Source organism: Myodes glareolus, chromosome 3 (genome assembly GCF_982192425.1).
Source record: "Myodes glareolus chromosome 3, mMyoGla1.1, whole genome shotgun sequence".
In the NCBI taxonomy this organism is placed as follows: domain Eukaryota; kingdom Metazoa; phylum Chordata; class Mammalia; order Rodentia; family Cricetidae; genus Myodes; species Myodes glareolus.
In genome coordinates, this window is record NC_142028.1 from 19,780,121 (window position 1) to 19,794,451 (window position 14,331).

General features: G+C 36.8%; 1 protein-coding gene and 1 pseudogene across 1 annotated transcript; both read left to right on the forward strand.

Moving 5' to 3' along the window:
• Positions 1–1,398: 1,398 nt before the first annotated feature.
• Positions 1,399–2,359, forward strand: LOC125399312 (taste receptor type 2 member 124-like; annotated as a pseudogene).
• A 7,270-nt stretch (positions 2,360–9,629) lies between these two features.
• Positions 9,630–11,707, forward strand: LOC148122558 (taste receptor type 2 member 102-like). Its single transcript, XM_087903922.1, is given in 3 exon segments — positions 9,630–10,164; positions 11,240–11,378; positions 11,380–11,707. Coding segments are annotated over 3 exon segments (981 nt in total). The 5' UTR covers positions 9,630–9,650.
• Positions 11,708–14,331: the final 2,624 nt, after the last annotated feature.

The window sequence follows — 14,331 nt, forward strand, 5'->3', positions numbered from 1 at the left end:
TGATCAGTTAAAGTGTGATCCATTTTGGCTCAAATTTAAGCTTGCTTGAGATAGGAGACAGTTACCCCTGTTCACTACCACAACTTTTCCTTTTAACTCTTGTTAAATTTGCACACAGAAGGCATAACAAACTGAATTTATTGTCTTCATTTTGCTTACTAGATTTTGGGATAGTTTAGGGTCCCAAAATACTCACCCAGTCCAGTTTGGATTAAGCATTTGTTAGCAATTTGAAGATTGCTTTTTGATATGTTAGCACTGATACTTGCAGATATTGTTGAGAATCCCAGTTACTCCACTCACTGCCCAGATTCTTTTTTGATGCCCTCTCTTTCCATCTCTCTGCTGCTCATGGCTGCTGACATCTGAAGCTCACCTACTCAGCTAATCAAGTAATCACTTTCCTTTCTCAATCATTCCCTTCAGGGTCAGACTTTGAACTTCGTTGATAATGATATATAAGGTTGAGAATGTGGAAAAAGGAACTTTGAACGCTGGCATTGGGAACAATACAACTTCTTTACATTGCAAGTCAAATTTAAAATTAATTGTAAATGTTCAAGTGTTCTGCATACCACCTGAAAAAAATTTGAGTGATTGATAAAATGCAAAGCTTTTCAATTCATAAATTGCTAATTTACTACATAATTTTTTATCAGGTGGAATAATAGTATTTTATATTAGTCAAGGTTAAGACAATATTTAAAGTATTTTATTAACATGAATTTCAAATTAATCATTCTAGTCTGTATTTTCAAATTCTGATTTCTTCTTTTCTTCTGGCAGAGAGATGTTGACTCTTTAAAATGAACTTCTCTTTCATTGTTTGAAGCAAGTTTCCGTTCTCAGATTGGAAAAAAATGGAGCTTGAGTTCCATTGGAATCTGAAGTTTTATGAAAAAACACAGACCTGTCACCACAAGTCTTTTGGGTCTTCAGTGGCTTAAAAGACTCTGGAGTACAAAATATCTTTTCAACTTCATATTTTTTAAATGAGACTTTTGGAACTTTCGTACCACAGAATTCAAGTTGAAACAACCAAATTTCATAAATCTGAAAAAGGCCAAAGATGCAAAAGAGTGGGAAAGAGTATTTCTTAATTTGCATATCAGCAAATGTGAGCTTGGTTTCCACATCATCTGTTGAATATTATAGCCCATGACAAACGTATGAAGCATTAGTTAGAACTCATCAGAGAACTGCAGAAAAACACTTAACAAAAATATGTTCAAATTCAATCCCAAATGGGAGATGATTCTCTTGCTTTAAAATAGGAGATTGGAGAAAGAGCAGGACAAAGAGGAAGAAGAATTTAGCTGCACATTGAACCATTTGCCAGACATTTAAACAGGACATGACGAGTTGTGTTATTAGACTTTGAGTTTTCTATGTTTCAACATGGGACCTGTACTGCACAGCATCTCCATTACTGTAGTAGTTGCAGAGTTCATTTTGGGGAATTTGAGCAATGGATGGACAATGGTGAAAAACTGCATTGACTGGGTCAATAAAAGAGAGATTTCTCCAATTGATCAAATCCTCATTATCGTGGCCATTTCCAGAATTACTCTCATCTGGGAAGTACTATTTTTGTGGGTTAAAACTCGATCATTTTCATTTATTACCAAAGAAGAATTAAAAGTCGTTATATTCTGCTCTATACTATCTGACCACTTCAATCTCTGGCTTGCCATGGCCCTTAGCATCTTTTTTTACTCCAAATAGCTAATTTCTCTTGGCAGATCTTTCTCTACTTGAAATGGAGGCTTAAACAACTGATTGTGGGAGTACTGTTGGGAAGCTTGGCCTTCTTGCTTGCAAATCTGTTATAAACGAGCATCATTCTTGAAGAGAGATTTCTTCAATATGGAGGAAACAAACTGTGAATTCCATGGAGACAGAGCTTGCAATATTTTCAGAGCTGTTCTTATTCAGCACGGCTATGTTTTCTGTGACACCATTTTCACTGACTTTGATCTCTTTTCTCTTGCTAATCTTCTCTTTGTGGAAACATTGCCAGAAAATGCAGCTCAATACCAGAGGACACAGAGATCCCAATACCAAGGCACACACAAATGCCGTGAAAATTATTGTGTCCTTACTCCTGCTTTATGCTACTTACATTCTGTCCCTTCTGACATCATGGATTGCTGAGAAATATCAGAGTGAACTGGTTCAAATCATTTGCATGATTACTGGACTCATGTATCCTTTAGCCCATTCATTAATTCTCATTCTAGGAAGTACTAAACTAAAGCAGACATCTCTTTAGATACTGAGGCATGAAAGAACAGAAAATCCCAATTACATGAAGCATGTAAACAACATGCTTTGTTGTACAGAAAAAACAAATCTATGAGCAATAGTTCAAGAACTTTTTTCCTTTGCCGTAAAATTTATGATTTTATGCCTATGTCATTGACTCAGGGACAGAAAACCTAGTTATTTTAGTGCTTAATTTCAATTAAATCAAAACAGAAGTAATAGTATGCTATTTTTCCCAGAACTCCTTTAATCCTAGCACTCAGAAAGAAGGTAGATCTCTGAGTTCAAGGCTAGTATGGTCTACATGGTGGTTTTCAGGACAACAAGGGCTACAAATTGAGTTCAACATGTTCAAATTGTGCAAGATCATCTTTTGTGAAATTATTTGCATTATATTTGAGAAATCATGGGCCAAGAGTCACTGGAATCTTATGCAAATCAAAAAAGTTCCACTATAACCATTCTGCCTAGAGAAAAATATATCCTAAAAAGAAGTGAGTAATAATGGTAAGCAACTAAATCAGCTTGATGGAAATACTGGGTAACAGGTATCTGATTGTGAATCTACATTATGTATTCTTGGTTCTGGTGGCTACAAATGCATCTTTTTTAAAAGCATGTACCTCCTACTCAGCAAGTATATAGGCCTTAATAGTATATATGCTATATTCCAAATTGTAGAAATTGTTTATTTACCCATTTTACTTACTTCTCCTGTTGCTGTAACAAAATGTCCTAATTAAAATAAATTTATGTAGAAAGTTATTTTTTATTAATTTATAAAAGTTTCCATTTCCGCCCCTCCTTCCCAAACTCTCCCACTCCCCCCACTCTCTCTCCTTCTCCCTCTCCAGCCCTAAGAGCAGTCAGGGTTTCCTGCCCTGTGGGAAGTTCAAGTTCTTCCCCCCTCCCTCCAGGTCTAGGAAGGTGAGCATCCAAACAGAATAGGATCCCAAAAATCCAGTACATGAAGGGGAAACAAGTCCCAGTGTCATTATCAATGGCTTCTCAGATAGCCCCTGTGCCAGCCACATTCAGAGAATCTGGCCACATTCAGAGAATCTGGCCATATTCAGAGAATCCGGTTTGATCACGTGCTCATTCAGTCCCAGTTTTAGCCCACAGTTCAAAAATATTTTATTCCTTTTTTCTAGCACCATGAAGATCACTGCTGCCTTTTTTCAAAGTGAATATAACATTTCATCTTACCTAAAAATGTTAAATATTTATGATGAACACTTTTGTATCATATACAATTTGAAATCTTTTGGAGAAAATTAAGGATAGTTACCCTTACCATTTAGAAACAGCTACACTTATTTATATTCTACTTTTGAACTTCAAACCTGTTGGCTGCAAATGACCCATTTTGTATTATACATTGCAGGAGACACTTAATGTAATTATTTGATTAGATCATAAAACTATGTTTACTTGAATTAAGGATTTTGATTGAAGTTATTTAGAACTGAAATAGAGAACTCTTGGCTTATTACTTTTGCTCATAATTACAGTGTATAAAATGATTTAAAAGTATAGAAATACTGTGTTAAAGTTGAAACTTTTCATTGATCAATCTTACCTAAGGGTTTTGAAATTATAGTAGTTACTTTACTTACCCTACTTTAGTTACTTTACTGAGGTCAAAAATGGCAGCTACACTCAAACATTCTAGACTTTTTTGATATATGGGAACCAGGGGCTCAGGTGAAACCTTAACCCAAACATTCCATACTCTTTGGGCATATACATGTCAGCAGCTGGGGTGATGCTTTCAACCATACATCCCATACTCTGTGGGTATAGGGGTGCCAGTACAACTCTGGCTACTTCTTGCAGGCATGGGGTGACATGGGAGAAGGGAGATGTGGTAGTTGGTGGTCTCATGCTTAGCAGGATGTATGGGTGGAGAGGCATCCTATTAACTGTCATCATGGAGACCTCAGGCATCTATTTCTTAAGGGAGATGAGAAGGCACATTGTTAGGAGAAAAAAATATAGTTATTATCAGCCCCATGAATGGGGTTAGCCATTTGAAGAGTTTTTAACTGCCAGAAAGAATGGGACAGAGAAGTGCCCTAGTTGTACAGGAGAGGCATGGGTGAATAAGTGAGATACAAGAGCAGATATGCCCTTTTAAGCAAGATTTTAGGTGTTAGGTAAGTGTACATTTGAGCCAGGAGAGGTGGTACCCATAGTGAAGTTTCAAGAGCTAGTGCAGGTGCCGGCATTGTCTAGAAGGCCCAATGTAAGTTGGTCTTGGCCTAGCAAGCAGGAGTGACCGGTAAAATATGCTTGAAAATGGGTTGGGTTAAAATAGGCTCTGAAGACTCTTAGCTTTTACTAAACCAGATTTTTTGATAAAGCAGCAGAACTTTTCCCAGGAACCTATAGGTATCTATAAGACAACTGGAACAGATTTACATCTTGGTGTCATAGCAAAACGCTGTGGCTTTAGGTTGAAAAGGAATGAACATTTTAAAAGACAATTAAAGGGAATTGGAAACTCTGAACCTCTGAAGATATACCTGAAATCTGTCAATCCTGGACTATGAAGCCTGTGAAAGAGGCATACCTGTCTGTATTTTTAGCAGGAAGCTTAACAAATGAATTAATGAATTATCAGTACCTTAAGCCACCAAATGCCATCAGGCAGATCTGAGAGGGATAAATGAGGAGAAATGAGACAACACTTTTAGGAACAAAGGCAATCCTCAGTCTCTCCATAGTCTTTGGTGAACACCAGTTTAAGAAATGGTACTTGCCTTTAGCTGCTGAGCCCAGAAGGCCTGAAGATTTCCTGGGGCGGGGGTGGATTCAGTCTACTTGTCTTGGCAGGATGAGATGATTGATGCCCTGGTGTAAAGTCCTGGAAACTGATGAGGTAGAAGGCAACTTTTTTCTCTGTGAGTGGCATTGCCATATCCAAAGGCAAGTCTCCAGGTAGAAGATATTTTGAAACCATGCATCTTCTTAGAGGAGCTATAGAATATCGCAGAAGTTGGCATGACTCTCTGTCGTAAGAAGCTCTTTTGTTAAATGTCATACTCTTGTATCTGTAAAGGCACTTGAGAGTCAGTGTACCATTACCTGATCATTATATCTAAATTAGACATAAGTTAAATTTAGGCTTATAGTTTATCCAATTCGATGCAGCTTACCAATGCTAGTAGAAGCAAGAATATTAGAAGGAATATTTAAGTAAGTCAAAGAATTTTGGAGGTGGAATGTCTCCTTGGTAGAATCAGCCCACATAGGTACTCTTACCAAAGATAGCACTGAGGTCAAAAATATGTTTGTAGTTTTTCAGAGCTGTTGTAATCTGGAGTTACAAGTTTTTACAGATTTTAAAACAAGCACACATACACAGAGATACATAAAACAAGCATACTGTGGAAACACACATATACACACAGACATAAAACAAGTGTATTGTGGCCACATCATTTAACAAGGTTTTTTTTTTTTTGAGGAACCTGTGTCAGATGACCAACTTAAAATGGTGGTGTAGGCTGAAGAATCCAGGAAAGAACACATGTGATTCCATGAAGGACCAGATTGGCAGATGCTATAAGGGAGAACAGAAACATAAGGACAGAACACCTATGCAATTTAGAGTGGAAGGACAGGGGAAATGGATCCATTGTAGAGAGAATCCCAGCATGACCAGATTAATGCCAGGAATGTAGACAAACAGTAAACAGCTACAGAAAGAGAGAGGGGGTTTGGGGAGGAAGATCAGGAGGGAGAGTGGGAAAGGGAGCATAGCATCCAGAAACCATGGACATATGAGGGTATTGTTTACGTGCTGACAAAATTTAGTTCAGGCATTAAGGAAAGTAAGGAGTCAGATATCCCCAATTTAAAAAAAAAAATTAAAGAAGGCAGCCCAATGGTGTTTTCAGCTGTTTTCAAGACAAAATTCTTCACAAACAGAGGTGTACAAAGTCGTTAGACATCTAATTATTTGGGAAATTCACACAGGAAATGCTGTCAAAAATCCTATGGAGTCTTCAGTGATTCCACTTTTATTTAAATAAGTGCAACAACTCACAATGAAAGGATATCTCATAGGGAAATCAAGAATGTGGAAAAGCATTAAGTTGTTCCAGTAACTTGTAGCAAATGATAGGGGTCACTTTAGCAGGAAATTCTGTGATAAACCTCCTCAAAATCTTGTATGTGCATGTAAGATTTCACATAAAAATAAAAGACCTGTACAAATGTGGTCAATGATGGAAAGTATTCATGTGTTACAACATCTTTAAATTTATGAAAGAACTCGGGATCTTTACAGATTTTTGAAAACCTCTATTCATATTCTTTACTAGAACATCTGATGATAAATAGTAGTATAAAAACAAAGAGACATGTTAAACACAGAGAATATCAGTGTCTTTTGTTGTCCCTGCATTAATTTCCATCCAAGAAAAAAATCACAATAGAGATTACAAAAGCAGTGGGATATGAAAAATATACAAAGGACTCTACAGTGACTTGTAGGAGTACACAGAGAGTGATGCTGGTGCAGTTCCATGGTGGAGAGTTTACACAGCAGGCACAAGGTCGGTGACTGAACCTCTAACAAAGAAAGAAAATCAACAGGTTTACATCCAGTTATGCCAGCACCATTTGTTAAAGATGCTCACCATAGAACATTCATCTGGCGATGGATGGAGATAGAGACAGAGACACATATTGGAACACTGGACTTAACTCCCTAGATCCAAATGAGAAGCAGAAGGAGGGAAAACGTGAGCAAGATAGGCAGAACCAGAGGGAACCCTCATCTGACGATAGATGGAGATAGAGACGGAGACCCACATTGGAGCACTGGACTGAGCTCCTCAAGGTCCAAATGAGGAGCAGAAGGAGGGAGAACATGAAAAAGGAAATCAGAACAGCGAGGGGTGCATTCACCCACTGATACAAGGGGACTGATCTAATGAGATCTCACCGATGCCAGCTGGACTGGGACTGAACGAGCATGTGATCAAACCGGATTCTCTGAATGTGGCTGACTTTGGGGCTGACTGAGAAGCCATTTACAATGGCACTGGGTCTTGTTTCATCTGCATGTACTGGCTGTTTGGGATCCTAGTCTGTTTGGATGCTCACCTTCCTAGACCTGGAGGGATGGGGGAGGAACTTGAACTTCCCACAGGGCAGAAACCCTAACTGCTCTTTGGACTGGAGAAGGAGGAGGAGAGGGAGTGGGGGGGGGGAGAGGGAGTGGGGGGAATGGGAGAGTATGGGGAGGAGGGGAGGAAGTGGAAATTTTTATAAACAAACAAATAAATTAATTATTTAAAAAAAAGAGAGAGAGAAAATCAATATACTGCAGTAGGGGTTTAGCAGTTAAAAGTACTTGCTGCCCTCGCAGAGGACCCAAGTTCAATTCCCAGTTCTGCATGGTGGGGGCATAACCACTGTAACTGCAATTCCAGACAATCCATTGACAGCTTTCTACTGCTTTAGGCAATAGGCATACATGTGGTATACATACATACATTCAGGCAAAACATTTATACCCATAAATTAAAATAAGAAAATCTAAACAATTTTCAATACACAACACTATACATGTATGAACCAATTTTATAGAATCTTTAATTTATTTTCAATTATTTATTTAAAACCTTTTTTATTTTTGAAAGTGCCATACATTTATACTCTGTATACAAATCATATTAGTCCATACTATTTTCTTACAAATTTCATATTCTACTTATAAAATTTTGTTATTAGTAATTCCCAATACCCAATTAGTGGTACCCATATCCAAATAAATAGACTGTAGTCTGATAAGGTAACTGACTCTACCCACTTGGCTGGACATCAACTTTCAAAACTCTTTCAGTATAGATGGGACTTCAGGTTGTTCTCCCACCTCTGCTGAGATTTTGACAGGCTTGATCATGCACAGATCTTGTATAGGCCACTACAGTTACTGTGAGTTGATGCATACAACATCCGTATCATGTCCAGATATTGCCATATCACAGTTTTTTCCAATCCATCCCTCTTTAGTGAAATTTCCTGAGCTTTGAGTAGTAGGAGGTTGATATTCATGACCCATTTAGAGAAGTATGTTCATTTTACCCTGCTACTCAGCCTGGATTTTAAATTCATTGATGTATATGAATAAGACCATGGAAAGGAGATAGCAAAGATGATGTAATTTTAGTAGTAGTAAATATCTTCATGCTCTAAAAATTACCTGATCAACTGTATATGACTCATAATATACCTTTTAAATTCACAAATCATGTATTTATGAGCTAAAATATTTTTCTCATAAAACAGTAAAGGTGTACTTATTTTTAGTCAAGATAAATAGTATTGCAAGTATTTGGATGACACAAATATCAAATTAGTCATTTTCCTAAGTCTGTACGTTTTCTGCATTTTTCTGATTCTCCAGAGAGAGTGAAAGAGAGAGAGAGAGAGAGAGAGACGACAGAGTGGTAATCTTTCTTTCTTTTGTTTCCATCTTCTACTCTCAGTGTTAGAAGAATGAAACCTGAACTCTGGGCAAAACTGAATTTTTATGAAACAGTGCAAACTCTTCTCTTTGTTTCCCCTAAATCTTCTTTAGTGGCAATATTACCCATGACATTAGAACTCAGGGAGCCCAACCAAATTCCCTTAATCTGAAACATGATGAAAATGCAAAACAGAATATATCTTGATTTGCATATAATCAAATGTGAATTTGTTTTCTTTTCTAAATCATCTGCTGAACTTTTCAGCCCATGTGTGCACAAACATGTTAGCAAGGACTCTAGCAAGAATTACTGAAAAAAATTCAGAAGAAAATGTGCAGATTAAATGTCAATCAGGAAATGTTCAGCTTGCTGTATGGTAAGAGAATACAGAAGGATCTGGAACAAAGGGAAGAAAGAATTTAATCTCACATTTGAACCACGCATGGGGTGGTGCAGGAGAATTGTCTGTAATCTGTCAATCATATTATAAATAAGTGCTGATTGGCCAGTTAGAAAGTATAGGCGGGAAAACCAGACAGGAAGTAGAGGTGATGCAATGAGAACAGGAAAATTCTGGGAAGCAGGAAGCTCTCTTGACCATTCCTGCCCAGATCACTGAAGAAGCAACATGTAAGCTGACAGCTAAAAAAGGTACCAAGCCATATGGCTAACATAGATCAGAATAATGGGTTAATATAATCTACAAGGGTTAACAAGAAGCCTGAGCTAATCAATCAGTTTTATAATCTTATGGAGTCCTCTGTATAATTTTCTTTGTGACTTGCTGACTGTGGGGTAACAGGCAGGACAGAAACCCTAACAAGCCGGCCCTCATGTTATAATGGGGCACTTGGCCAGTACAAGATAGTGCTATTATACACAGAGCTTTCTCTGAGCATGGAACCTGTTTTGCAGAGCTTTGCCACTATAATAATAGTTGCAGAGTTAATTTTTGGGAATCTGAGCAATGGGTTTATAGTGCTGTCAAACTTCTTGGACTGCATCACTAAACAGAAGCTTTCTTTAATGGATAAAATCCTTCTTACATTGACGATTTCAAGAATTACTCTCATCTGGGAAATGTATATTTGGTTCAACACTATATGTGATCCAGCATTATTTGTGATTGGAACAGAAGTACAGATTCTTTATTTTAGCTGGATGCTTTCTAGCCACTTCAATCTCTGGCTTGCCACAGCCCTTAGCATCTTTTATTTACTCAGAATAGCTAATTTCTCCTGGAAGATCTTTCTCTACTTAAAATGGAGATTTAAACAACTGATTGTGGGGGTTCTGCTGGGAAGCTTGGCCTACTTGCTTGCAAATCTGATAAAAACGAGCACCACTCTTGAAGAGAAGATCCATCAATATGGAAGAAATTGCTTCATCCACGGCTGTCATGCCAGTGTAGCAGAAATGCTGACTGGACGGGCAGGTGTTGCCGGAGGATTGGGATCTGTGCTTCTCGGAGCTGTGTTTCAGGCAGTCCTTTGTCAATCAGTTGTGGTGTAATTCCACCTGAGTCGCCATTTGTACTGACTCGACTTCGCTGACCTTGGAGCCATATGTATGTCCTTTTCCTTGTCTTTATGTTCTTTGTGATCCTTGCATATTACTAACAGATCAGACTATTCCAGGCAATTGTGGATACAAACAAGACTGTTGAGAACATTTTGAGCTCTGCCCCACCATTCATTAAAGCCTTAAAAGAAATAGTCAATTCTTTGAATTGGCAGGGTCATCATTAGGATAATTCCTTGATGATGTGGAACAAAAGGAGTTAATTTTACTAGGAAAAACCTTTGAAGCCTTCTACAGGAAAATAATATTAGGCATTTACCTGGGAAATACATGCGATTTAACAGGAGGTCTATGCAGCCTTCCTTATGGCCAGAAAACCTAGGCTAATTACAACATCTGACCCTGAGAGTCGGGAAGGGAAGGGAGTTGAGATTAATGGTATGAGATGAGTTTCAGACAAGTTTGAGATCATAAAATTTCCTAGCAGAAAGTTTTCCCAGGAAGATAATGGCCTTTCTGAGCACAAGGTCACTTAGCTTAACCCAGCCAGCCACCTGGTGTAAGCTGATAAAGATGGCCTAACTCAAGAACAGTGACCTCTCTAAAAACAAGAGAAAAAGGCTGACTTAACAGAATGTGAGGGAGCAAAAGTCCTTGTACCCCTGCCAAAGCATCTTCAAAGATTCTCTTTGTAAAACTGTTTTGTGCTAATCTTTTCTATTTTATAATCTGATGATGTATGCCTTTGCCAAGTTCTTTGTTTGTAAAAATATAAAAGCCACACACTGAAAGAATAAAGTTGCAGCAGCATTCTCAAATACATTGAGGATGTCTGTCTGTCATTTCCTTCACCGTATTCTGAATACTCCTGAGCCTTCACCCTGTTTTCCCCCACGGTTTGAGTGGTTCCCCTGAGCCGGTCCGTGGCAAGAAATAGTACTGTAAATTCCATGGGTTGGGATTTTCCTTGTTTTCTGAGCTGATGTTATTCAACATGACTCTGTTCTCTGTAAGACCATTTTCACTGGCTTTGATCTCTTTTCTCCTGTTACTCTTCTCTTTGTGGAAACATCGACAGAATATGCAGCTCACAGCCAGAGGACACAGATTTCAGTACCAAGGCACACACAAATGCCATAAAATTTATAGTCTCCTTCCTCCTGCTCTATGCTACTTACATTCTGTCCCTTCTGATAGCATGGATTGCTGAGAAACATCACAGTGAACTGATTCACATTATTTGTATGATAACTGGATTCATGTATCCTTCAACCCACTCATTAATTCTGGTTCTAGAAAACTCTAAGTTAAAACAAAATTCTCTTTTGATATTGAGGCATCTGGGACTTAGGCTGAAAGAAGAGAATATACCAACTGCCCAAGGCATCCAGACAGCATACAGTCATGTGTTGTATATAAAAAGAAATCTATAAGGAGGTAGTTCGAGGACATTTTATTTCTCCCTTCAGATTCTTGCATTATGTTATAATTTTTCAAAGAATGTACACCGTTTTCTTTTACCTAAAAATATTAAGTATACAAGATTAATTTTATTTCTATGTATAATATGTATTATTGATGTTTTGAAATTCTTTGAAGAAATTATTAATAGATGTAATCCTCATTTACTACTATTAAGAACTAATTTTTAAAAATGTAAACACACGATTACCTACTTGGATTCTAACTACAAAACTCTAATATTAGGCTCTTAGAGACAAATTTTAAACTCTTCATTAGGTTGGACATTTGATGTTATCACTTGATTATACCATGAACTCATTCCTACTTGGTGAATGAAGGATATCTATAGCAGTTATTTAGTACTGAAACAGGAAACACTAGATTTTTAAATTTTTACTGATAATGACAGTCTGTGAGGAGTAACTAAGAAGGTTAATATAGTTAACTACCATATAAAACCATGACTTTTCTTTTAAATTACACTGTATGTGTATAGAGATGCTTATTTCACTCTATGGGATTTTAAATAAAGAGTAAGTCATAAAAAGTAGCAAAATATAATTTCTATATATTTATTTAGAATTTTGATTAATAATAAACTGACCTCAGGAAGCTTAACAGCAGTGTTCTCTGAAGTGCATCATCTTAGCAACACTCTTCTCATCAAACTACCTGTCTGTTTTTAATAGTTATGCAGAGTCCTTTGGTTTCTATAATTTTGTGTATATTTACTAACAGACATTATTATTTGTAATGGTTTTCAGGCTCTGTACTGTGCTTTAAGTTTTAATAAATTTGTTAAATAGTTTATGCTTCATTTGTTGTTTGTGTTGTGTTGTGTTGTTTCTGTGGTGTATTCGTGAATAGAATTCCCAACTACTACATTATATATTGTTTTTAATAGAACCATTTGGCCTGTTAATGAACTATGATTGGTTCCCAATTTTTGGCAATCATAAATGGCACTGCTATAAATATTTGTGTAGGTATAATTTTCTCATTCAGTGTTTATGATTTTACATTTCATTAATCTAACTTTTATTTAATTTGGTCTATTGATTTGTCTGAATTATCAAATTTAAACTTCTTTGATTTGAGATTCCTCTCTGTAAGCTGTGGTTATATTTTATTACCATTGGTTAATAAAGAAACTTCTTTGGCCTATGGAAGGGCAGAATATATCTAGGTTGGAAATCTAATCTGGATTCAGGGAGAAAGAAGGTAGAGTTAGGCAGACACCATGTAGCTGTCAATGAGAAAGATGCAAGAACCTTACTGGTAAGTCATAGCCTAGTGGCGATACACAGATTAATAGAAATAGGTAAAATTAAGATATAAGAGATAGTTAGGAATATGCCTGAGTCATTGGTCAAACAGTGTTGTAATTAACATAATTCTTGTGTGATTATTTGGGTCTGGGTTTAGTTGAAAACAAAGACTTAATTCATTTCCTGTTCAGTTGGAGTTGGTGAGCTCCCATTAACTCAGATAAACTGTTTCAGTGGGTTTCCCCATCATGGTGTTGACCTCTTTGCTCATAGTCTCACATTCGTCAACTTGACTTTGGGAGGTCAATCCAGTGTCCTGCTGCAGGTCTCTACATCTGTTTCCATCAGTTGCTTAATGAAGGTTCCATGTTACCATTTAAGATAGTCATCAATATGACTACATGGCAAGGCCAGTTTAGACACCCCTCCTCTATTGATAAGGGTCTTAGATGCAGTCATCCTTGTGGATTTGTTGGGAATTTTCCTAGGCCAGGTTTCTTGCTAGCCCAGCTCATTCTTTGTCTGTTGAACAGTTGTGTCTGTAATAATCTCCATCTGTTGAAAACGAAGCTTCTTTGATGAAGGAAGAGTATTATGCATCTCTGAATGTATAAGGATAGATACTAAGAAAACAAAAGTAATAGATTAGGCAACTGGCCATTGTATGTTATCCCCTAGGTCTATAACTACTTCACCCATGGATGGTTGACTAGATTCAAAAATCTAATATAGTATTTTTAAGCATAAATGTTTACTATTGATTATCAATTTTTAGATTGTTATGTTGAATGTAACATTGTCATTTAAATTTTTTGAAATTTACTTGATGAGCAGTTTCTTTCCTTAAAGTTATTCAACTATCAAACTTTAACATAATTTTTAAACATAAGAATGACACCTAAACATGTTAAAGTAGATATGGAAAATACCATGAGACCTCCACAAAAAATATAGTCAACTAGTGGAGTGCTCAGAGTGAGAGAAATAGTCTCTTCCAACAAATATCATATCAATTGGCTCTCCAATATAACACTGAAAATATACATACAATTATACAGACTGAGCAGGCTGTATGTAGGAAATATATATGCTTATATGCATGTAGCATATGTACATACACATGTTTATGTTCATGTAACAACAATTAATGAAAACAGATGGCATGAATTTGGAGATATATCAAGGTGATGATATGGAATTGGTTGGAGGTAGGAAAAGGAGAAATGATATAATTTTATTAAAATCTCAAAAATAAAATTTGAACAATAATGGATTACTTTGTTAGGTGGAAGTAATTTTAAGTCAGCATAATATTCACACTGTGG